A 23189-nucleotide genomic window follows, 5' to 3' on the forward strand; every position below is an offset into this window, starting at 1 on the left:
TTTTTACTGTTCAGGTCACGGATCATATCATTTATGCTACTTCCCAAGATTTTTTAAGGCATTTGATGCGTTTATATTGTATGTTTCTATTTATGTAGTTTAAGACCCTTTTTACAATTCGGGTCAAGGATCTTATTATTTCTGCTATTTGTGTAAGCCTTCCAAAACCTGAAACCCTTTTGTGAAGGGCTGTCACATTTCTCTCCAAAAGTTATTGCATTTGTTTCCTTTTTTACCATTTAACACATTTGAAGCATAAAACACAGAAATTTGTTTCGGAATCAACACAGTATGAAAAGTATCATCCGCGATATAACACTTGCAAATCTCGAATATTGTTGTTTGGACATTAATTACATTAATCAAGTACATTATTCAAATTGATTCAAAATAGAACCATGAAAGCCAGACCAGTCAATGAGAAAATCCGCTGTTCAATATCATAAATCGTTTGCTCTGAACTGGAAAAAGATCAAAAATGTTATCTGTGAAGGTTTTGTGAATTTTCAGGGCACAATATAGATCTCGTGTGAAAACAGTGACGGTGCTTGGAGGACTTGACGCTGCTGATGGCAAAGGGAAAGCTCGAAGAAGCAATTGTGGAACTTGAGAAAACCACATCATTCTAAATAATGGGCCAATGGAAGCTGGGCCAATGGGAGCGAATACTGGTAATTGAGATCATTCTGACTACTGGGTCAATGTTTAGAGTGCACAGTCTACCACTGCAACAATTAACTGCACTCTAACTAGAGGTAGACCGGCAACCAGTCTAGAGTTTTGGTGGCAGCACTAGCTGGGATGACATTACGCAATGTCCCCGAACGTCATAAGGCCAGATGAATGTCATTGCTTTAATTTCTTGTAAACTTGATGGTTACACTTGATTTGTTGGAATTCGATGCAAATGTTTTTTTTTATCCGGCAGAAATGGTTTGACATTGGAATAAAGTTTTGAATTGAAGCCCCGAGTCAAGGTCGGCGAGCGATTGAAAAGATGAATTCATAAATAAATGTTCAAGTTGAGGATTTTCGTGCCTCTGAACAAAAACTGCTGGTATACCAGGTATCTCACCGTATCTACTAGTAGCAGAATGCCTAAAGAAAATAAAACAAAAAAGGTCAGTAAAAAATAAAATAACTGAAACTGAATGACCAAAAATCAGATAATTCGAGGCATTCGGCATTCCATATAGCAAGGCCGGTTCGGGTTGGCTTGGCCTACCTTACCTTGAAATCATCAATTATTATTATATTTATGGAAAAACCCTAGTCTAGTACCTAGCCGTTGTTCCTGAAACGTAACCGTAGGGAACCGTAACAACGACTGGTATTCAGACTAAGGCCAAATAAAAAAAATTAGTTGTTTATCGTCCTATTTTTCAAAAAGCTTGGGTCAGCCGGGAGGTTTTTTTTTTATTTTTTATTTTAGATCGAGTGTTGTAAATGATATACGATTGATAAAATATAGCATGTTTTCCATCGACTGGAAGTGTGGCGCCACAAGCAATACAAATACAATTCAATTCATAGAACTTTATTAACTTAGATTTTAAAATCGCTCTAAATATGCTCCACAACCGGAAATCCATGCTGTGTACGCTCCATAACCGAATATTGACTTCAATTTGTTATTCAGCGAAGGCACTTCGTCGAACGATAAATCGTTTTGTTTGCTGCTATACTGTCCTACAATCGACATGAAACGGTAGCTATGGCAAATATTTTCGATTGGAACCAAAATAGAACACAATGAAAAAAAAAAGATTGAGTCGGGTATTTTTCGTAGGGTCAGGCGGGGACAATAAACAACTAATTTTTTTTATTTGGCCTAATAGGAAAAACCCCATGTAATCACTTTCAATACTTAAGAATATACTGAAAGTCCCCCTGATGTTGGACGTAAAAAGTGCGGTGTTCGGCGAACAACAATGGCCACCAGTCGGCCATCTTTTGATTCTGATTGTGCATGTTTTGGGCGGTATAGGCCTAGGTTTATCTTCTACTCTTTCTCGTTCTAAAAGGATGGTCAATCAGTAAAAGACTACAACGTTACTAATCAAGACTATTCAATTATTTCTCCAAAAGATGGATCGGTCGGCATTAAAATCAGAGTACTGGCAAAACCAGGAGCGAAAATCAACGCTATCACAGGTGTGTTTTTGTTCGGAACTTAACTGTCAAAAAATAGCCAAGTCATGCAATTGTGCACATTTGATATGTATATTTCCAGATTTGGATGAAGTGGTGCACTTTTTTTTCGCTTGGATATCTGACTTCGGCCTAATATCTTTATATGACCAGAATTGTTCTCTGTTAATGTATGTAGGTATATCTGAAGAAGGCGTTGGAATTCAGATTTCAGCTCCACCAGTAGATGGAGAAGCAAATGCCGAACTGGTTAAATTCCTGTCTAAGCTACTGCAAATACGAAAGTCTGACGTATCCCTAGAAAAGGTGATTATCGTAGAAGACTTGATTAAGCGCAGTGAACCCTCATTATAACAGGGCCCGCAAAGGATTAACTCCTAAATTATTGATTCAACATTGATTATGGTGAATTAACAAAGCACACATGTATTCAAATTGATTTAAAATTCAACCCGAAGCCCTGCCCAGTGTCTGAGAAAATCTGTTTATCGATATCATATCCGATTGTTTGCTATAAAAATTTGGTATGCGTTTCACCGCAGCCTGAGTTTCTGAAAAGTAGATCAAACATTGTTCAACCGTCTTATCTGAAAAAGATGAATTTTCAGGGCTCCAGATCTCGTGTGAAAACAGTGATGGTGACAGGGGACTTGACCGCAGCTGACGTCAAAAGAAAGCTTGAAGAAGCGATTGGAACTTGAGAAAACCACATCATTCTAAATGCTAGGACAATGGCAGTGAAAACTGTACTCAAAGGAAACCAGATCACTCTGAATACTGGGCCAATGTAAAGAGTGCAGTCTGCTGCTGTATATATTTTGTTTGCATGACATATGCACAAGTAATGCATGACATCACATTCGTGCCTGGAGAAGTATGATTGCGGTTCCACATCGGGAATGATTTCAGCGACATGTTCCTTTTCCTTGACATAAAATGCTTCAAATCTTCATGCGTTCCATCTTTAATCTTCTTCCGTGATGGGAAGATTCAGTCTAAAAATTGATTCCTCACTCATACTGCTTTAAAAGAATGCATGAGTATAGGATCCAATTCCAGTTTTGAGAGGACAAATGCTTCAATGTCAATACAAAATTCCTAATTTTCTAGTACACTTTTATTATCATGAAATACATGTACGTATTATGTGAAAAATCATAAATATATGCCTGAGTAAATCACAGAAATTACTAAGTATCATTCTATTTCGCAGTTTTTAGAGGCTCAGAACATATTCGAATGAAATCTTCCAGCAATTCTCGGTATTCCTGCGGGTACTTTCGGAAATGGGCGGCGTGATGCGAATCGGGCCAGCATTTCTGGACGACGGTCAACCCGAATTCGTTTCTCCATTTCGAAACGATGTCGTTCACCGTATCGGGACAGCACATCGGATCGGCTAACGAATGAAAAAACAAACTCGGCGCGTTCACCGGCCGATCGACGAAATAATCGATACTCTCGTCATAGAATCTCACTGTCACGTGTTTCGTCGCGGCGAAATACGCCGACGCCGCCGATTCGATCGCTTTCCGAACGAGATAATTCCCGGAAACGGACACGGCGATTCCGCGGCCCATTTTCTCTAAACCGCCGGCCGTAACGCTGTCGAAAACCTGGCCGTAAATCTGCGCGAGCAGCGGTCGAAATTCCGCCCGTCGCAACATCTCCATTCGCATGACCGTGTATAAAAACGATCCGATCGAAAACGAATGAACGAAGATCGGCGTCCCGTGGTGTTCGGATTTAACGTATTCTATTGTTTCGTTGACGAACGGAACCGCGGTTTTCGGCAATAGGAAATGTTTTGCATTGCCCGCGACGGTCAACGTGTCGAATCCGTTGTCGCGATATATTTCGCAATATCGCTCGACGATTTTCGCCGGCGCGTTCAACCACGGCATGAACAGCGCCAACGGCGATCGCTTATCGTTTCGGTCCTTGTCGATTTTTCGTAAAGTCATGAATGGTGAGATTTCGGTCGTAGTGACGGACGAGCTGATACCGCGGGCCAGCATCGAATTGAATATTCGGACACGAGTAGCAGAACGTATTACTCTAGTAGCCATTTTAAGTCTGAAAAATTATGGAAACAAGTGAAAGCACGGCTCAGAATTGAACAAAGCAAAATTGTATTTCGTACAAAACTTTAATTTGAATACAGTGGAACCCCCTCGTTACTGCGAACTTCACAAGACCAGGAAATGCGTTCTTCATAACTGATGGTTTGTTATCTCCTTGGGATGAAATTCTATATTTGTTATATCCGATGAATTGTATCCGAGTTCATTAAAACGAGGTTCCACTGTTATTAAGGTAGAGGCCATTTAGTTAGGATCATTTACAACCAACGAAATTCAATCCGTTAAATGAGAAATCCAGAATACCGTAATCCAGATTAAACTGAAACGGCTTCAGTTTGACTGTATTTTCTTGAAAATCATACTTGTTTCGTTCTTAGAGAAAAATAATCTTCCACATGAAAAATGTCTTAACGCTGAACATTTTAGGCCCATTTTCATTAAAAAAAAGTTATTCATTAACAATTTCTGAGCCGAATTAGAGTTGACCCTTATCGCATTCATAGGGAACCATTTTCAATTTTTAGAATGCAATTCAATCAATCTTTATTCTTTTTAAATCAAGTATGATGCAGGGTCCCTACAGATCAGTCATTCCAAAATATATGGAGTTTTTTAAGGGAAAAACTTGTCTGCATCACCAATACCCCAATTACTGTGGATTCCTCTTAAATCAGTACTATTGATCTTAATAAACCATTAATTTAGTGGTTTCTGTTTCAAATTTTATGCTTTACACTACTAAACTCGGTTTCTAATTCCGTAACTGGCTAATTGGAAAAGAAAAGTTCCTGGTCTGTACAAATATTTTTAGAATTTAAGGCATTTTGCTCACATTAAAGAGTTTCAAGCGCCTTTAAAAGTATTTTCAGTTTCAGAGTTTTTGAGGAATCAAGGAGTTGTAGGGACCGGCTACATGGATCTCAGACTAGGACAGCCACATAACTTGTCGGGAACTTATAACCTACAGTAGGCTTACATCTATCAATCTACAATAGCTACATTTCAGTACAAACCCTATAATTGCAGGCTTCTTAAAACAGTTATTGGCATTGTGTCAACCTGGATTTATGAATTGACATAGCAGTACATGTACCAGGAAAAACAACAACAGTAACAGTGTAAGTTTATGAAAATGCAACGTATGAACTGGAGTGCTGAAATGAATAAATAGCATAAGCTTACACTGGTAGCAAACTGCAGTAAACCTCCCCTAACTCAGACAAATTGCTACAAGTTAGTCAAAAGTCTGCTTTGGACGTGTCTGAGTTAGACGAGGTTTATTGTAATCAGAAAATTGAATTAATTTCACAATTCATCTCTCATAACCAAAAACTAATGCATACATGTACAAAATATACCAGTAGTTATCCTTTTTAGAACGCTAAATTAGTTTACAAGAACTTCAAGAATAGCTCTATTACGATATACTTGCAGCAGAACCTACAAAAAAACACCTACTGAAAACTGAACATTCGACATGTTTACAATATAGTGATTTTCCAATGACCTGGATATGAATTTGTTTGAACGAGTGACAATCTACTCTGGCATGAATTAGTTAGTAAATCATTTACTTAACAGGCATTTTCGAGAATAACTCCATTATATACGCAGTATTTTCAGAAAAAGATTTATCAATAGCACAGACGAAAATCCACGCTGTTGAACTTTCAGTGAACTATCAAGGTCTGATGCCACACAAGTTTTAGTGAACTCATTGACACAAAACTATAGGTTGATTAACAATCATTTCACGATGGAAGAAATGACAAGAATAAGTTATTGAAAGCTGTTTTAGAAAAAGGTTGCACTTCATTAAGTCCTGTCGCGCAAATCGACAAACTGTTCGAAAATTATCACACGACGGTTATCTCGTCTACATAACCTCGATATCACAAATGTCCGCGTCGTCTAAAAAATCGTCCGTGGCCATCGAAGATAGATTTTTCGCTCGTTCATCGACGATTCGATCGCCGCTGTCCATTTCGGCGTCGGCGTTCCGTTTTTCTGCGCCGCTCGGCTGAATTTCGACATCCTGACTACGTTGATCGAGATCTTTCAAACGTTTCGCTTCGAGGATATCTCGTTTCAGCTCTTCGTATTCGTTTTTCAAATCGTGCTCGCGAATTCGACGTTTCGCTAATTTGTGCTTTCGCCTGCAATAAAACGGAACATGAAAATTTGTTGGAATTCTAACGCATATAATACCTCAATTCCGCATCAAGCGCTAGATGGAAACCAATAGTTTTGTATCACAGCAGACAAACGCTAGTTGGTTACCTAATCGTCAGTGGTAAAGCCCCGAACACACCATGCGATTTTCCCTGCAAATTTCGCAGCGAATTTATCGCACAGAGCGCAGCGGACACACCTATGCGATCAGCTGTTAGCGACCTCATGCGGAGTTCGTGGTCATGTGATCAAACAGATGGCTGGGTCCAGGAAACTTAAAATTGTTGTTGTTGTTGCTGGTCACTTTGATTGGTTTCGATTTCAAGTGGTTCGCAGCGAAATTCGTATTCGTATATTCGCTGCGATAAAATTCGCCGCGAAAATATTAAACATGTTTGATCGGTGCGATTTTCTGCAGCCGACCGAACACACTATGCGAATTTCGCTGCGAAATCTGTTATCGCAGACGCTGTGCGAATAAAATCGCATAGTGTGTTCGGGCCTTAAGCTAATCAGATGAGCTTATACCAACTCTGGCTTTTGTTTGTGGTTTGTAGAAATATCCGATCGTGAAACTAAACCACAGATAGGTTACTGACTAAGCAGACAGCATAACAGTCGAACCGGTAACAATTTTTTCAGTTTAGAACCTAGGATTTCATCGATTTATATAATGAACCATCAGTTATAACAACCAGATTTTTTGTCGTTTTTTTCTTATGTTCGTCGTTATGAGGTTCCCGCGGTAGTATGAATCAATCGTGATTTAATTCTACTTATTTTCTGAATATCAATTCAAAGTTTTGAAATTAATAAATACAGTAGACTCGGCTTAGATAGGCCCTTTATGACCGTGCTCTTCCGAATTATTTCTTACAATTGCTACATTCAGAGGTTTCTGCTGACTTTTCAGTCTCGGTATTACAGAAATCTATTATGAAGAAAAATATTTCATCTACCAGAACAGCACAATCATAATGGGCCCAAGGAATTGATTGCCTTGGATTATGACGTTGAACTTTTCTCCAATTCACCTGATGACAATCCGAGCAATGTGACATCTGAGCTACGTGATACTGAGGTTGATGATTTGCAATAACACCAACTATAAAATATTTTTTCCGACCCTCCTGAGCACTGCGACGCTCTATAATATTCCAATCTTAATTAATAACCAAAGCAACTTACATTCTCTTTTTCTGCAGATTCTGTTGTGGTCGGAAGATCTTCGCGAGTGTTTCTTTTGGAATACTTTTATCGTTCTTGATCAGGTAAAGGTATACGCCACCTGCAGTTCTCCTTCGACTGCCATCCTGAAAACAAAAAAGACACATTTCAAAATGTTGATTTTTTTCAAGATCTTGACCTAATGATTTTGATTCCCTAATGCACAGGCCATATATCGACATCAACACCATTGTTTGGCCACTATCTTTAACCGCCACTAGATGACTAACCAGTCAAACCTGGGTGAACTTTGGATTCATAGTTGGCCAACTAGTGGTCAGAGATAGAGTGGTCGAACGCACGAGGGGAGTTTGGTCTTTTGCATTTCACAGTCTCAGCCATCATGGAACTAGGTCTGAACTACTGCAACTGGCTTAATCCTGTGGTCCACTACTTTTGGACTGTAGCTCTGACACAAATAGTTGATAACCAAAGTTCACCATGGCTGTTTCTACGACAGGGTCACTGGGGGATTCCTTTCACATTCGACTAACAGGTGACAGTTACTGTAAAGATGATGTCAAAGCACCTAGACCCATGGTTGCAGATCTCTAAAATTTTCATTATCCGATAGCGATTGCTATTACGGGATATCGACAAATCCATGTTCTGGAACTCGTCGTTCAATGGTGCTTGTCAGAACCGGAAATCGGAAACTTATTCCGCCATATTAGAAATATGATGAACTTGACTGTGAAATAACAATTCAAAATCAAACTGAAGATTTAATCAACCACAAGCGGTGAGTCGTTTTTCAAGGAAGCAACACTCTTAAAGTTTCAAGGGGCTACATGACTAGCCTCCACTAACCTGTGTCATCATACCCCCGGATTCTTCAAGGCTGTTCGTCATCTGTAAGAACTTTAGCGCCATTTCTTTGCCTAGATGCACAACAACCAATTCTGCAAAAACATTTTATTTGAGAAAATGAACATATTTAATGGATCGTTTTGACAAAGTAACTTTTGCCTTCGAGTTATTTCAAATTGATTTAGGTAATGAATCGGGACCGGATACAAATAAGACATAGGTAGATAAATTTCGTTTATTCAAATTTAAAAGAAATGATCGAAAACTGTCATTTTCCATGACTTCAACTAACGTAGTCAAATTCATACAACACGGACAGAAACTTTGATAATACGCGCAATCGAGCAATTCTCAATTCCCTGACTTATCCCTGGTTTTCAGCTTTTTTACAAAATTCCTCAAAAATTGTAGGTCAAGTGGCCACCCAGTTTTTTATAAAGCACAGCGATTACAATGCAAAAATTTCTTACCGATCATTTCCAGATTTTGTTCGCACAGTTTGAACGAGATATCGGCGGCGACCGCCGTTTCGTCTTCTGTCAACGCGTAATCGTGCGTTAAGCCCTCATCTACCTTTTCGCCGAGTCGCTCTTTCGCCGGCGCTTTTCTTTTCAAATTTGCACGTCGCCGATTTTCCGCCGCATCGCCGCCGTCGTCCATCTCCTCGTCGCCGGTTTTTCGATAACCGAGTCGCGATTTTGCGTTGTCCCGTGTCGCGTCGCGCTTAAACGTGTTCTCCTGGCGTAATTCGGGGTTCGTGAGTTTTTCGACGTTATCGAGGTCCCCGTCGTCGAACGGATTATCGACGTCTTCCACTTCGAGCACGTTGCCATCGGCGACGACGACTTTCCGCTGCTTATCGAAATCGCCGTCGTTGTAACTGTAACTTTCGACGTCGCGGTCGATTACGTTCGCTTTCTGCATAACGTCGACGCCCTCGAGATCGTTGACGATGGTCTGTTCTGTTACGACGCTGCCCCAAACGTTGTTGATTTTGCGTTTTGTTTTATTGGCGCTCGCGTTGTCGCCGCGGCCGCCGTTGTTGTTCGGAAGCGGCGGGAAACCGTCGCGTTTGATCAGGTCCGGTCGATTCAACAACGGATTCACGAAAGTTTCTTCGTTGTCGTTCGTATTGTTCGAAGTTTTTCGATATTTTCTCTTATTCGCCAGACGACTGCGCGGCGCTTCGCTGTCGCTGTCCTGATCGCTGCTTTCGTCGGTATCGGAAAGACCGGGAACCGGCGCAGACGCTCGATGGTACAGCGTATGAGAACGAACGGCCGTCATCTCGGAAGGTACAGCGGCCGCAGCAGCCTGACTCAACTGGAAAAATCAAAATATACCAACAATCGTTTGATCTATGAGTTTAGGTCACCTTTGAACTGAATTAGCACATTGGAGTAGGGAACATTCTGGCCAACTAGATAACCATTTTTGAGTTGACATTTTGCAGATGTGAATGTTACAATATTTATTTTACTTATTTTAAGTAGGGCCTAAAATATTTACGTTTTTTTTAAATCGAATTTTTAAGTTATTGGAATTCTTTGCTTATGATTGTCAGGTGCTTTTTCAAATCTCAGACACTACAGTACAACATAAAAGTAACTTTGAATGATATTATTATTTATTGATGATAGCAGGCATGCAAAAAATGAATTTTCTGGTTGTGCACTTCAGCTGTATGTCTCGAAGTTGACATATAGCCCATATCAGCAATCAAAGCAAAGGAAAAATATGCAGACCTCCTCTTCCGAGCTGAGAAGTTCTCCTTCTTCCATTTAGAAACTTCAAATCAAATCTAATGCTGATGGGCCATTCGAATACAATTCGATTTGAATTGATTCTGGTAAAGCATAAAATCCGGAACAGGCTTATATGTGTCCCGGACCAAATCAAATAGGCAAGACAGAGTAGTTGTAAACCGGCCCGATTTTAAAAGCTGACCACCACTCTAACGGTTATGTCATTAACTTAAAGTAGTTGTCGAATAAACACTATAATCGGTGTAAACTGTAGATAAATGAAGAAATCCCACACTTCGAATTTGAAATTATACTATCAAATTTATTATTACGAAACCACCGTAATAATTTTTGTTTCGTAATAATAAATTTGATAGTATAATTTCAAATTCGAAGTGTGGGATTTCTTCATTTAACTTAAAGTACTTTAACCGTAACGTATCTTTCAACACGTATCCTTAAACCGCGATGCATAAGTTGACCGGTGCAGCTTCCGGACTCGAAGTGGCGGCCCACACACAATAACGACGCCGCGCGAGATAGCCCTCTTTGAGCTAGACGATGAGTCTTGTCAAAATACTTGAATGAAGATTTTGACGGCGTCATTGAGAGATCTTGTATTCCAGGAACCACCGTTACCACCGTATAGTGGTACGGGAGCTTTTTAATACAAAAAATTAGGCCGCTCCCTTACACTGGTGTTCAGCTGAGAGGCGAATTCTGGTTAATATGTTTGGCCAATTTTGGCAGTCGGAAAATGAGCAATTTTCTTACGGTTTTCAGTGGTTTTCTGGTGATAAATCATATAACTATATGCACTAGGCTTAATACATGAAAAACCTTTCGCCAGATAAGCCTATTGAAACAAAGCCAACTGAATCTGTTGTATTCGGTTTATCTACGGTTTGGTTTCATTACAGTCTTTATCCCTTGAATAAGTAAATCATTCGCGACCGCAGTGGATCTCGTTTAGACGAATCTTGTGCGCAAAGTGAAAAAGTCGTTCGTATCAAACCGGTTTCGTATTATCTAAAGCTTGATTGATATTGATTATCCTAGCTGGGACATGTTGGAAATGCTCGTAATAAACGGGTTTCGTTGGTTGATCGTTGATTCTACTAAGAAGTACGTCGAAATAGTAGTTATGATTAAACGTAAATCAAACATTGAGAAATTTGGCAAGATCCATGAATATTTTAAATCGCCTGATATTATATTTATCGCAAGGCTAAAATTCATATGTTATTTTTGTTCTTATTTTTTCTATATTTGTTGAATGTCTGTCATATGTGTCACAATGTATATAATTCGTTTACTCTTTGTCTCACTGTCATTACTCGTCACCTTTGTTTTTCTATCAGTTTCCATGTCTCCACCCGCCTTGTATCTCAATGTAAATAGTTTTTGTCTAAAATAAAGTCAGTCCAGTTTTGGTATTTCAAACTGGTCGTCAAGTTGTTACTCTTTCGCTCTGTTCCAGATTTCCGACGTCGACCAATCTTCGAGAACAGGACCGAAAATAACTTTGTTAGAATATGCTGGACAATGAAGAAGGATATGCTCTTCATTTTCGACTGATATGCTAGAATCCCACGTTTTGCAGAATCTCTCATGTGCAGGGACGCAGAATCTTATGCGACGGGTAGTTTCAATTCTAGCTTTGTGATTTGGTAAATGTTCTTCCTTCTTCGTATTCACGTTGTTTCATTATACTGCCATCCAACAATGACACCTAAATAATCAGTATGGGCCCGGACTGGTAATAGTTTCACCATCATAAACCATGGGCTAGGTATAAAATAGGCTGTAAATGCCCTCGTTTAGAGATAAGCCGATACGATAAAAACCATTAGCTTTTGCCAATGACGGTTTTGATCGTTATGAACTTGGGACACTGCAATAGTCCTCGATTGCGTACAACGAGCGTTATTGGATAAGGTCACGGTCTAGCACCTGCATACCAGGCACCATCTAGACGCTCCCACTCCACGCCTTTGAATATGTCCCTGAACTAGTTTTTCACATACAAACAACCACTCGGGAAGACTAACAAGGTATGACAACTTTCTTTATTCATGCCACAGTTTATCATTACCATCATCAGTTGGCAGATCTTTAAAAAGCTTTACAGCCTATTTTCATCCGCTTCGATATCTCGTTTGGTGGTTTAAAGAGGTGACAGAACACAACGTCCTACCGACACGACCCCAGAGAAGGCCTACGTCTGCAGGGTTTTGGCAATGAAGAATAGAAGGGTGGAATAATTACCAAAACCAAGATTAGGTTTATGATTAGTAAACCGAATGATTATATTCTAGTTCGCTTTTTCGCATTGTTTGTTTACGTAAGAAAGTGGCAGTCAAAAGGACGTTATTCTCGCCATAAGAAAAAACGAACATATTTTCTACGTAAGATTATTAGTATAAAAACGTTTAGAAACGTTTTAATCTCTATCAAAAAGATGCTCAGGAATTTCCTTAAAATGGTTAGTTAAACATGAAAAGTCACAAGGACTGTTGATTCTGGTTTTCATTTTTCCGTTTACAGAAACTCGCAGTCTTAGTTTCGGGAAAGGGCTGGAAATCCGACTTATTCAAAGTCGGAGGATTTTTCTCGGTCCCAAAAGATCCGACTTACGCGAGGTTTACTGTAATAAAATGATCTATACACACGGAATGTTAAAAACTTTCTTTCGAAAAATAACGTCAAACAGGTACCTGATCGTTCGATTACCAGCTTATACTCGATATTTCTTGATTATTCTCAGCTTGGTTAAAGTTCTATATCATCTACACCGCTACAAGATGGAGAGCGAGATGTATCACGTGTTCGTGAATATTTGCCAAAAGTATAAAATTACTGCCGCATCGACCAAACTCGACGAAGCGTTTAAAGATTTTAAAGTCACCGATACGAACAATGATAAGACTTTGGACAGAGAGGAAATTAAGCAGTTGGGGTTAAGCAAAGAATGCATCGATGTAGGCTGAATAGAGTGCTTTCTATTTGAAATGGAAAAAAAAAATCTGCATTAATATTCACGAATGAACTGTTTATGTTAAATTAGGATCTTAGAAATCAGATATGTTGAATAATATAAACTGATAATAACCGTCTGATGATAATTGAATAATATAGTTAACAACCGCCATAACATTTTGACAGAGATTTATCTCTTTTTTCTAAGGAACTATTTACATCGGATATTGATGGCAGTAAAGTTGACAGAATTACTCTGAGGGAGCTTTTCAGGCATATCTTCTTGTAAGTTTTCATTAGCTAGATAAACTACGTGCGCGACTGAGCCGTCGCCGTCGCAGGTCCATTTCCACATTATCTCATTCATTTTGATTTTTGTAATGATCTAGACCGACAATCGAGAAAAAGTGGAAAAAGCTTTTCAAGCAACTCGACACGGACGATAGTGGTTTCATCTCACCGGACGAGTTGGTACCGTATTTGAAGATGTGTGGGATGACCGAAGCAGACATCGATTTGGCCACAGCGGTCATCGAAACATACGATCTTAACGATGATAACCAACTTTCTTACGACGAGTTTTCAAAATACTTGAATGAAGATCTTGACAGCGTAATTGAGTTGTTGACGAGAGATCTCTAACCTGACAAGGAAACCACCGCACAACACCATACTCATTCTGTTCATTCTGTACATCGAAGTATTTAACCAAGATTGGACAAGTTTATACAAATACTTTTTCTGAACTTGAATATGCACTATTCGCTTGAATATGCACCAGGCTTAAATGAAACCTTACGCCAGCAGGAAAAGCCATTTAATTTAATTACACCAACAATTCATCAGCTTATATTTAGGTTTTATGCCTATTCCATATAAATCAGTGTGTCTAAATGTTCCAACTAGGTTATTTCTAATAAAACTATTTCAAATTCTGTGATTGTGTTGGTCGTTGTGGTTCTTGTTGTTTTGTATGTAAAACTGTTCTTTCTGACTCTAGTTCTGTTTGAGCAGGCATTGATTGAAAATAAACCCCTGGTGAAATACATGCGTGTTTCTATTTTTTTGTAGTGTGAAACTACACTGCTATGCTCCATAATTCATGTACATATCGAGGAATTTTTCTCAATGGCCCTTATATTGACGAGATTAATAACACGTCACTGAAGTGCAATGTTTTTTTTCATATACATATATGAATACATTTTCCAATACATAAAACGCACAAAATGTCCCCGGAAATAATAACGCAATTTGTTTGTTGGAAAAATGTTCCAGTTTTACTAACTTGGTAATTCAGTTTAGATTTCAAGCCGAACATTAGACTCACCGTCATCTTATCTGACAAGCATAGGTCTCATTGCTCATCTTGGTTCAATAAGTGATTTAGTTGTTTCAGGACCTAAATGTCCTCATGTCCTCTTACAGTAGTTAATTTCAGCACCTGCTGAATTCAACTTTCAGGTCACGAAAACGAATTTTGCTTAAAAAATTGAAATTAGAATATTCCGGAGTAAAGTCCCAGATGATGCAATCACATTGTTCTAAGTTAGTATATCTTAATACAGTGTACCACTTTGGCAAATATTTTCTCGACTGAAAAGACGATTTCAGAGGGTGCTAAAACTATACCAAGGTAAGCCTATATTGCATAAATCAATTTCTAGGTTCCGAAAACAACTAAAAGTTGTATCGGTGGAGGGCTCGTTGAGGGATTTTGGGCAGAGGTATTTTCAACGGGATAGATCTCGTTTTCTCAAGCATATTTTTCAAATGTCATCAAGATTTTTCGCGAGTTAATCTGCCCGTCATATCCATATCTATGTTCATGGTACTTCTTTTATTGTGCCATATTACTACACTTTCATATTTCAGCTTGCGCATTTATATATCACATTACTCAATTCCCCAATTTACTCAAAAAATTACTCTACATTGTCTACTATAATACCGTATATCGGACTTGGGCCGGATAATTAAATCAACAATTCGTCTTATTTATTCATAAAGTTGAATGTTTATCAAGGTTTCTAAACGTATCTAAATGTTCTAATGATGTTATTTCATTTTTTTTAATAATAAAATCTATTTCAAATTCTGTGATTGTGTTGTACGTTTTGAGTCTTGTTGTTCTTGCGGGACTGCACGGATATAAGTGTGAGTTAGGGATTCCCTAACTACTAGTGTGCTTCATGCAGTTGAACCCCCTAATACGATTCTGTTAAAGGTGAAACCAGTTTATTACGATGATTTCCAGTCGCAGCTAAGATATTTATATCAATCAAGATTTGGATAATACGAAACCCGTTTGATACGACAGTTTCGCTTTTGCCCACAAGATTCGTATTAAGCCGACCCCGTCTCCGAGTGCTGTACCGAAATGAATAAAAAGAACGAATCTAATCAAATCAAACTTTTTTTGACCCGTAATGCAAAGATTAACATTCTGGCATGAGCACAATATCTAAAAACAATGACGATAAAACGCAGAACAAAAATTAACGGTTAAATTCGTACAAAAATTTTGCAAACTTGAACCAAATGGTGGAGCAAATCATAAGAGATGCGATCGTAATTTTCAAAATATCCTTATTGATCTTATTACTCAATCACCTAAATTGTACATTTTTGCAAGAAACTTATTAAAAAATTGCATTTGTCTAATGAATGATGACTGTCATAAGTATTTTTCTAGTGTTTATTTAAATGTATATCTATGTATGCGTATCCTAATTAGTTACTCCGTTATTTCTGTTTTTTCATTTCAACAAGTACTTGTATATTGTGTTATTGAATTTGTAATTTTTTCTATCGCGTTATCAAATTTGTAAATTCTGTTTTGTTCCTCTAATACCTGTAATATTGATCAGATCTGATTCAACCATATCATAGAAATATAGGTTTCTTTGTAAAGTATGTTTTCTACAATAAAATGAATAGTGGAGTTCATCTTCTGCAGTTGCATTTAACGATGAACTGAGTTCTCGGGGTCCCGTCGTGCGGGGTGAATGTGGCCACGAAGGCCGTGCGCTTTTGGTCACAGTCACCCACATGGCGGTATAAAAATAATGTCTGTACGACTGACGAAACTGATGTTTCCATATACATTTTTCAATACATGTATGAAAAACGTGCGTATTATATGGACTAAATCGATATTTATGAAAGTAGGGTAGCAATCAAACATTACTTGAACAATTCAACTCATTCGCTACTCAGCCATGTTTTCATTTTCAACTCGACACATTTAACGACTAAAAAACGAATTGTATTGAGGCTGCACCCGAGTTCAATACGTACAATTCATTACAGAAATATGAATCGCGTGTATTCATAATACGCTATTCATAATGATATACAAAGAGACAATACAGTCTACCAGTTCGATCGTCAGGTTTGGTTTCAATGTATTTCGTCTATTTGAAGTGCTTTGGCGCCTGATCTGGGCCATGTACAAAAAACATCAAACACCTAGCAATTTTTTCAGCGAAACCTTTATAAATCAATGTTAATCTGCGCGTAAGAAGACTTTTTTGAAGCGGAATATTACGATTTTTCATAAAAACGAACGGATTACCAAATTCACGTTGCCGAAAATACTGCACCGGTAGCTAACGGAATATCATCTATTTTAGAATCTGTCTATTTGCGTGTGTTACTCGAGGAGTAGCCGTTTGAACTGTTTTGAAAATGATGTAGAATGTAACCTACGAGCAATCATCTCAACTAGTAGATGTAACATTGTTGCCGTGTCCTGATATATGATGAACTGTAATCTTGGAGTAATCATTGAAATGATTACTCCAAGCTGTAATCATCAAATGTTTTATGGCTCTCAGCTACCACAGTAGACCATCGTCACAGAAAGTTGCAAAGTGTTAGATAATCGAGGTGGGCGTCTGAATTTTCTAAACACGTGGCATATCTTTTCAAATTGCAACTTGTTTTCATTTTATGTATCTGTCTCAAATCCAGTTCTAATTCTATCGAAAAAAGTCATGGTGACCTTGGAATCCAGGCACCTGTGACATATTAACGCGTCATAACAACCACGCCTTTTATTCGTCCCATACGCAGTTACTAGTTCGTCGTTGGCAACCACTCGGGAAGGATAAACCGGTAGGTAAAACATTCACTGATGTATTTATCATGGCGCTTGGCGGGCCAATTCGCAGTATCGTGATGGAACATTTGTATATGGACCAAAGACTTCTTTGTCTAGTGTTAGATCGTAATGACGTTGATGTTTTTATGGTCGAAATGTCACATACACGAAATAATCTCGTCATTGAATCCGATAATATTTCATATGAAAATCGTATTCACTTTAACAGATACTCCACCACATCAAGATGACCTCCACGGATGACTTTCAAAAATTTGAAGCATTTTGTAAAAAGTATAAAGTGCCGGAAGTAGCAGCAGACCTTAAGGAAGCCTTTATCGTGTTCCGTCAAACTGACAAAAACAAAGACGGAAGTCTAGACATGGAGGAAATCAAGAAGTTGGGATTAAGCGAAAAATCCAATAAAGTACGTTATGCATATATATTGATCATTGTATAAGACTTGGCCGGCTGAACTGGCTTTTTTAGGTATTCACGATACATACGGTGAATATCAAGACCGAACACGTTTGATTCGATGTGTTTTGTACATTGTATCGATTTCGTAATAGATCGAAATCACAAAACCATCTGGCATAAATGTTTACCATCAACTCAAAATCGAACTTGCTAACACTGTTAGGCTATGCAAATGTTACTTAAAATAATTACTTTGACTTCCATATAGGACTCGTGATTTATCAAATAATATCAGTTTTTGATATATATATATATATATATATATATATATATATATATATATATATATATATATATATATATATATATATATATATATATATATATATATATATATATATATATATATATATATATATATATATATATATATATATATATCGAATTTTGTGTAAATTTCAATCGAATCACGTCTAGCGACATTACATGTATGCACAAAATGGTTATTATTGTCGAAATCTGATCAACTTCGGTTCGACAGCTTCGGTGAAAATTTCAACGAACGTCCTCTGTTTTCAGGAAATCATTGCAGCAGGTGGTGCTGATGGAAAGATTACTCTGGCGGAGCTCATCAAGTTTATTTTCTTGTGAGTAGCTAGACCACACAAACTTTAAGCCCACGGCACACGGCATTACAAAAAAAATCGAAAACGTTTTTTTTTCAACAGGAAAAAACTTTTTTTTCGGTGCCGTGTGGGCGTTACTGATATAACACTGTTGGGAAGGGATTCTACCTTTATTTGAGATACACTGTACTTGTGGCATCTAGGCTTATCGGCTATGCCAATGTACATTAATAAATTGTTCTTACGATTTAGACCGAACGTAGAAGAAAAATGGAAGAAGATTTTCAAAGAAGCCAATACGGACCATAACGATACAATCGGGCCAGATGAGATGGAGGGATATCTTAAAAAGTGCGGATTTGAAATGGCTGATGTCGAGTGCGCTATCGCAGTCATCGAAACGTACGATACGAATGAAGACAAACGGCTTTCTATTAATGAGTTTTTGAAATATATTACACATGATTTTGACGCTCTCGTTGACACATTGAGCGACAGTACCAGTAAGAAATAATTCTAGTTTTACTGAGTGATAAATTTTAGCAAGAAAAACCTAATGTAATAACTCGTTAACTCAAATAAAAACAACAGTTATAAATCATTATTATAGCATTGTCTTTATCCCTTAGAAAATTTGTATAGCGATAGCTTAGGTGACAGCGGGGATTTCATTCTTGGCCCGCGCCTTTTCAAAGCCCATCAAACAGTGTTAACTAAACGCAGTGCAGTAGAAAAAATAGATCTGTTTCGATTACACAGTGGACGTATAACACGTATAAGGGGCTGTATATAAAAGACGTTCCAGACGACGTTGTGGACTTTTGTGGACAAGGTGGAGGGATGTGGACATCATTGTTCCCTGCTTGATTCCTGTAAGCCAAGAACAAATCATTTAGTGCATTATCAGTACATAATAGTTCACACCCTACACCAATTATTGACCTTCACTTAATCCACTAGATGAGGAAATACATGATCATTCATCGACATCAAACGGAAGACTCCGTATCCCTAAAGATAGGCGCGCTTAATGGCAATGCTTCTGATTCCGGGTTTTTCAAAACGTTCGGTTCGTCCGACCATAGAACTATAATTCTATGGTCTATCTGATTTCGTTTGATTTTCGATGCAGCGGGATAGCCCGGTCCGAGACATCAAGCCGACTCAAGATGCGGCCAATCTCGTAGGGCAAGGGTCCACTTGAATCACAAGTGAAATATTACCTACCAGACCCGGTGTGGCCGACCCTTACTATGCGCACATAGAATATGACCATCGGCGCTTGGTCCAATAACTAGCAAATTACATTTTCCCCGGTGGGGTATATTATGTGTCGTTCGTTGTTACGTTCGTATCACGTCCGGTTCGCAAATAAATCCTAAGTCCGGTTGTTCGGCAAAGGCACCGGACATTTTTGTGTCAAACATGTTTTATCTTTTAACGTGAAGAAATAGAGTAGAATGTAAATCCTTATCAGACGTCATATGTATTCAAATAAAACAGACTCTGAATTTAATCGGTATTAAGTTTTAGCATGACAATTATGGGGATTGAACTATATTATGCATCGAAAAAGTGTTACACCTTCAGGTCAACAAAACAATTGAGCAATGCGATGATGTCGCAATACATATTCAATTCAATTCAACATTTATTGCTTACGAGTACGAATACCAATACCGACGATGATGCCAACAACTCGTTTCTAACATATTCCTGGGTAGTTTCATGCAGGTGGTGAAGCTTATTCGAATTGAATCCACAAATTTTCATTGAAGCAACTAAGTAAAAAGCCTTCAAGATGATAAACTGTTTACATACATGAACTAAAATCAAATGATTCATATTCCATCTTCTTGTATGGAACCAGGAACGTTGAGCGAAGAGAGCAAAAGAGGAACACGTGCGTTTAGTAAGATGACTATCGAGTGTACAGATGTTTGGTGGGGAGTAGAATCGGGTATTTCGCGCCATATTTGATACTCGCATTTTGTAAACGCCCACCGCATCGAATGACACTGTTGTCAGTCACAAATAAGTTTAATTGGCGCGCTAAACTAATCTTACGTTTATTGTACGAGGCCATGATTCCCGGAAATTCGTTATCTTGCAGATTTCGAATCCACGCTTGTTCTGCTAGACGCAAGTCCGGTACCGAAATGTGACGGGTACTTTTATTCCCTTTGAGTCGCGTTATAAATTTCATGACGAGAGCGGTAACGCGTAACAATCTTTGGTAGCGTCGCGAATTCGGCGATTTCGATTATGTTATGTAATCCGCATATGTCTGTGATCGCAGTGGTGCAGACGAGTTGCGGCTCGTCGTAGATGAGCTCGTTGACATGCGTAATAGGCTCATCAAACATTTCGCATACTGGCCAATCGCCATTCGGAAGCCAATGTGGACCGTTCCACCACAGATCCGAATTTTGAAGTTCGGTCGCTTTTACTCCACGTGTGAGTAAATCGGCTGGGTTGTCTTTCGTGTAACAATACTTGATATCGTCGAAATCTCTCATTCGAATTTCCTTTACGCGGTTCTCAACAAATACGGGTAGCTTTTTCTGACTTCTAATCCAGTGAATAACAATTTGACTGTCAGACCATAGGATGGTCTTCACAATCTGAGCAGATTTCGTCAGCGAATCCACGATAAATTTCGATAGTCGCGTCGCAATGAGAGCTGCCATGAGCTCCATTCGTGGTAACGTGATCTCTTTTAACGGTTTCACTCGCGACTTAGCCATAACAATTGATACGTTATTATGGGAAATGCGTTTCAGATAGGCAACAGCAGCGTACGCAACAGTGCTTGCATCGGCAAACATATGCAATTCACAATTATCGCATATTCCAGTATCGAAATATTTCCGCCTGTAAGATATATCCCTAGCGTTTTCGAGTTCGGGATATATATTTCTCCATTCGTTCGCGAGATTTTCGGGCAAACGTTCATCCCAGTTCAATTTTCCGAGCCATAGCTTTTGAATGAACGTTTTCGCGCGTATGTGTACGGGTGAGAGTAACCCGAGCGGATCGTAGAGTTCAGACGTAGATCTCAGTACTTCGCGTTTCATTAGTAGTGGCTCAGAGTTATCAGATTTCGACTTCTTGTATGTCAACGAATCTTCTACAGTATCCCATACCAAGCCGACAACGTTGACAGATGCTTCCCGGTCGTGTCGATTGTCTTGTTGCATGACTGCTCTGAGTTGGGGGTCGTTGGTCGCCCACGATCTGAGTAAAAACCCGCCCTTCTCCATCATCCAGTTCACCTCGTTGTAGAATGTGACAGCTTGATCTTCTATTCCAGTTAGAATGTTATCGACATAAATGTTCTCCATAATGTTTTCTGCTACCAGACACGATTCGTTCTCAAGGTGTGTTTTGATAGCGGCGTTGAGGATGAACGGTGAACTGACTGACCCAAACAACACTGACTTAAATTGATACACCTTGAACTGACTTTCTCGGTCCTTTGGGTCAGAAAGCCACAGAAATTTGGTGTATTTTCGATCTTTTTCCTCGAGTCGTACATTCAGAAAGGCTTTTTCGATATCACTGCTGATTGCAATGGTATTGAGTCGGAATCGTAGAAGAATCTGAACGAGATCGTTGATTAACGGTTCTCCGGCTTCCAGGCAATTCAGGCTGGGATTCCCTCTTACATTGAAGCTACAATCATAGACAATTCTTATGGGAGTTGTTTGCGAATCTTTCTTTACTGCGTGATGAGGGATGTAGTGGCCTGTATTCGGGTCGTTGTCTGGTATCTCTTCGATAAAGTCTCTTGCACACTGCTCTCGAATAATGTTGTCATAATGCTCTAGTAAATCTGATGATAGGTTGTGTGTCATCGCGCGTGTTCGTCTCTTGCATACACTGTAATTTGACGGAAGTGCTTCGTGATCACCTTTCCACGGTAGAGCCACCACGTATCTTCCATCTCCATCCCGACGAAGTTTTTCGGAACGATAATTGAGATACGATGTAGGTTTCGAGTCATTTTCGTCCTTTATCCCTATTGTCTCGAGGTCCCAGTAGCGAGATAGGTTTTCCTCTTCGTGAACAGGGCTCGTTAGAAGCTTAAAGCAAGTGGTCATCACCGTCGTTGATGGGAAATCTGTTGGTCCTGACAGGAGATAACCCAATTTTGAGGCAACAGCTGTGGGGCCCTGTCCTCTGATGACCTTATCTTCGACTACGGACCAATAATGGTCTGCACCTATCAGGAGGTCAATTTCAAACGAATGGGTCGTAGCGTACGGTGCCAACTCAATTTTCTGCAGATAATCATAATTCGTTGCTGCCTTGTATACATAGTTTTTCATCAGTGTTGAGATCTTGGGTACGATAAGAGCACGTATATCGATGGCTCCCGATGGCGTTTGTAGTTTTAGGTCAGTCACCCCAACTGATTGGATGCCAGATGTGTTGGCGCCAAATGCCGAAACGCATATAGTTTCCCGGTTGATGAAATTTAGGTCGATCGGAAGTCTTCTAGCGGCATCGTGAGAGATAAAGGAACGCTGCGCTCCCTCGTCGAAAAGAATGTTTACGATAGTGGATCCGGAGTTTGCCGAAATTGAACCCACAGCTGTTTTCAATATGACTGTTCCAGATGTTGGTGTCAATTTGGCCTCTACGATGGTGGGATTCTGCTTCACTGACCGGTTCCCATGGCCTTCTCTCTCAGTGCAAAGTAGTGTGTGGTGTCGCCGATTGCATATTCTGCAAGTCCACCTTGAGTTGCAATTACTAACTTTGTGGGTTCCAAGACAATTTAAACATAGTCTGTTTTTTCGGACAATTTCTTCTCGCTTTTCTGGCGACGTGACGACGGTGCATTCAATAGGTGTGTGGTTTCCTC

The 23189-nt window shown here is 39.1% G+C and overlaps 6 protein-coding genes across 7 annotated transcripts in view; 4 read left to right on the forward strand and 2 right to left on the reverse strand.

The window, feature by feature from the left end:
• The window catches only part of LOC141906289 (HSPB1-associated protein 1-like), a 32921-nt gene that overhangs the window by 3570 nt on the left and 6162 nt on the right, over positions 1–23189 (forward strand). The window contains exon 3 of the mRNA XM_074795535.1: positions 511–671. Coding sequence (XP_074651636.1) covers positions 641–671 — 31 coding nt within the window. The 5' untranslated portion in view covers positions 511–640. The remainder of the gene's footprint in view (positions 1–510; positions 672–23189) is intronic.
• On the forward strand, positions 850–3267 carry LOC141906445 (UPF0235 protein C15orf40 homolog). Its single transcript, XM_074795747.1, has 4 exons — positions 850–1121; positions 2025–2154; positions 2234–2457; positions 2760–3267. The coding sequence occupies exons 1-4, from the start codon at positions 1014–1016 to the stop codon at positions 2850–2852; spliced, it is 555 nt and encodes a 184-aa protein (XP_074651848.1). The 5' UTR covers positions 850–1013; the 3' UTR covers positions 2853–3267.
• On the reverse strand, positions 3330–6073 carry LOC141906443 (transmembrane protein 53-B-like). The gene has a single exon (XM_074795746.1). It carries the CDS (start codon positions 4218–4220, stop codon positions 3354–3356), a length of 867 nt encoding a protein of 288 aa, XP_074651847.1. The 5' UTR covers positions 4221–6073; the 3' UTR covers positions 3330–3353.
• Positions 6107–10666, reverse strand: LOC141906442 (uncharacterized). Of its 2 annotated transcripts, none has more exons than XM_074795744.1 (5): positions 10616–10666; positions 8915–9767; positions 8445–8536; positions 7596–7720; positions 6107–6391 (listed from the first exon to the last, which is right to left on the reverse strand). In XM_074795744.1, the coding sequence occupies exons 1-5, from the start codon at positions 10661–10663 to the stop codon at positions 6112–6114; spliced, it is 1398 nt and encodes a 465-aa protein (XP_074651845.1). In that variant the 5' UTR covers positions 10664–10666; the 3' UTR covers positions 6107–6111. The 2 variants fall into 2 exon arrangements, with proteins under 2 accessions (XP_074651845.1, XP_074651846.1); XM_074795745.1 differs by lacking the exon at positions 10616–10666 and adding an exon at positions 10190–10278.
• Positions 12190–13831, forward strand: LOC141906391 (16 kDa calcium-binding protein-like). Its single transcript, XM_074795648.1, has 4 exons — positions 12190–12243; positions 12957–13170; positions 13377–13453; positions 13558–13831. Exons 2-4 carry the CDS (start codon positions 12994–12996, stop codon positions 13808–13810), a joined length of 507 nt encoding a protein of 168 aa, XP_074651749.1. The 5' UTR covers positions 12190–12243; positions 12957–12993; the 3' UTR covers positions 13811–13831.
• Positions 17158–18923, forward strand: LOC141906175 (calpain small subunit 2-like). Its single transcript, XM_074795405.1, has 4 exons — positions 17158–17287; positions 17503–17700; positions 18273–18340; positions 18572–18923. Exons 2-4 carry the CDS (start codon positions 17521–17523, stop codon positions 18831–18833), a joined length of 510 nt encoding a protein of 169 aa, XP_074651506.1. The 5' UTR covers positions 17158–17287; positions 17503–17520; the 3' UTR covers positions 18834–18923.

The sequence above is a fragment of the Tubulanus polymorphus genome, chromosome 5 (assembly GCF_964204645.1).
Source record: "Tubulanus polymorphus chromosome 5, tnTubPoly1.2, whole genome shotgun sequence".
In the NCBI taxonomy this organism is placed as follows: domain Eukaryota; kingdom Metazoa; phylum Nemertea; class Palaeonemertea; order Tubulaniformes; family Tubulanidae; genus Tubulanus; species Tubulanus polymorphus.

Excerpts from the sequence above, each read along its gene's own strand:
- LOC141906391 (XM_074795648.1), top strand. The coding sequence starts at position 12,994 with ATGGAGAGCGAGATGTATCACGTGTTCGTGAATATTTGCCAAAAGTAT. Across the intron at positions 13,171-13,376 it reads TAAGCAAAGAATGCATCGAT|GAACTATTTACATCGGATAT; the intron begins GTAGGCTGAATA and ends CTTTTTTCTAAG. Across the intron at positions 13,454-13,557 it reads CTTTTCAGGCATATCTTCTT|ACCGACAATCGAGAAAAAGT; the intron begins GTAAGTTTTCAT and ends GTAATGATCTAG.
- LOC141906443 (XM_074795746.1), bottom strand. The coding sequence starts at position 4,220 with ATGGCTACTAGAGTAATACGTTCTGCTACTCGTGTCCGAATATTCAAT.
- LOC141906175 (XM_074795405.1), top strand. The coding sequence starts at position 17,521 with ATGACCTCCACGGATGACTTTCAAAAATTTGAAGCATTTTGTAAAAAG. Across the intron at positions 17,701-18,272 it reads TAAGCGAAAAATCCAATAAA|GAAATCATTGCAGCAGGTGG; the intron begins GTACGTTATGCA and ends CTCTGTTTTCAG. Across the intron at positions 18,341-18,571 it reads CTCATCAAGTTTATTTTCTT|ACCGAACGTAGAAGAAAAAT; the intron begins GTGAGTAGCTAG and ends CTTACGATTTAG.
- LOC141906445 (XM_074795747.1), top strand. The coding sequence starts at position 1,014 with ATGTTCAAGTTGAGGATTTTCGTGCCTCTGAACAAAAACTGCTGGTAT. Across the intron at positions 2,155-2,233 it reads GAAAATCAACGCTATCACAG|ATTTGGATGAAGTGGTGCAC; the intron begins GTGTGTTTTTGT and ends GTATATTTCCAG. Across the intron at positions 2,458-2,759 it reads CTGACGTATCCCTAGAAAAG|GGCTCCAGATCTCGTGTGAA; the intron begins GTGATTATCGTA and ends ATGAATTTTCAG.
- LOC141906442 (XM_074795744.1), bottom strand. The coding sequence starts at position 10,663 with ATGCATCGCGGTTTAAGGATACGTGTTGAAAGATACGTTACGGTTAAA. Across the intron at positions 8,537-8,914 it reads ACAAAATCTGGAAATGATCG|AATTGGTTGTTGTGCATCTA; the intron begins GTAAGAAATTTT and ends ATGTTTTTGCAG. Across the intron at positions 7,721-8,444 it reads CCGGGGGTATGATGACACAG|GATGGCAGTCGAAGGAGAAC; the intron begins GTTAGTGGAGGC and ends TTTTGTTTTCAG.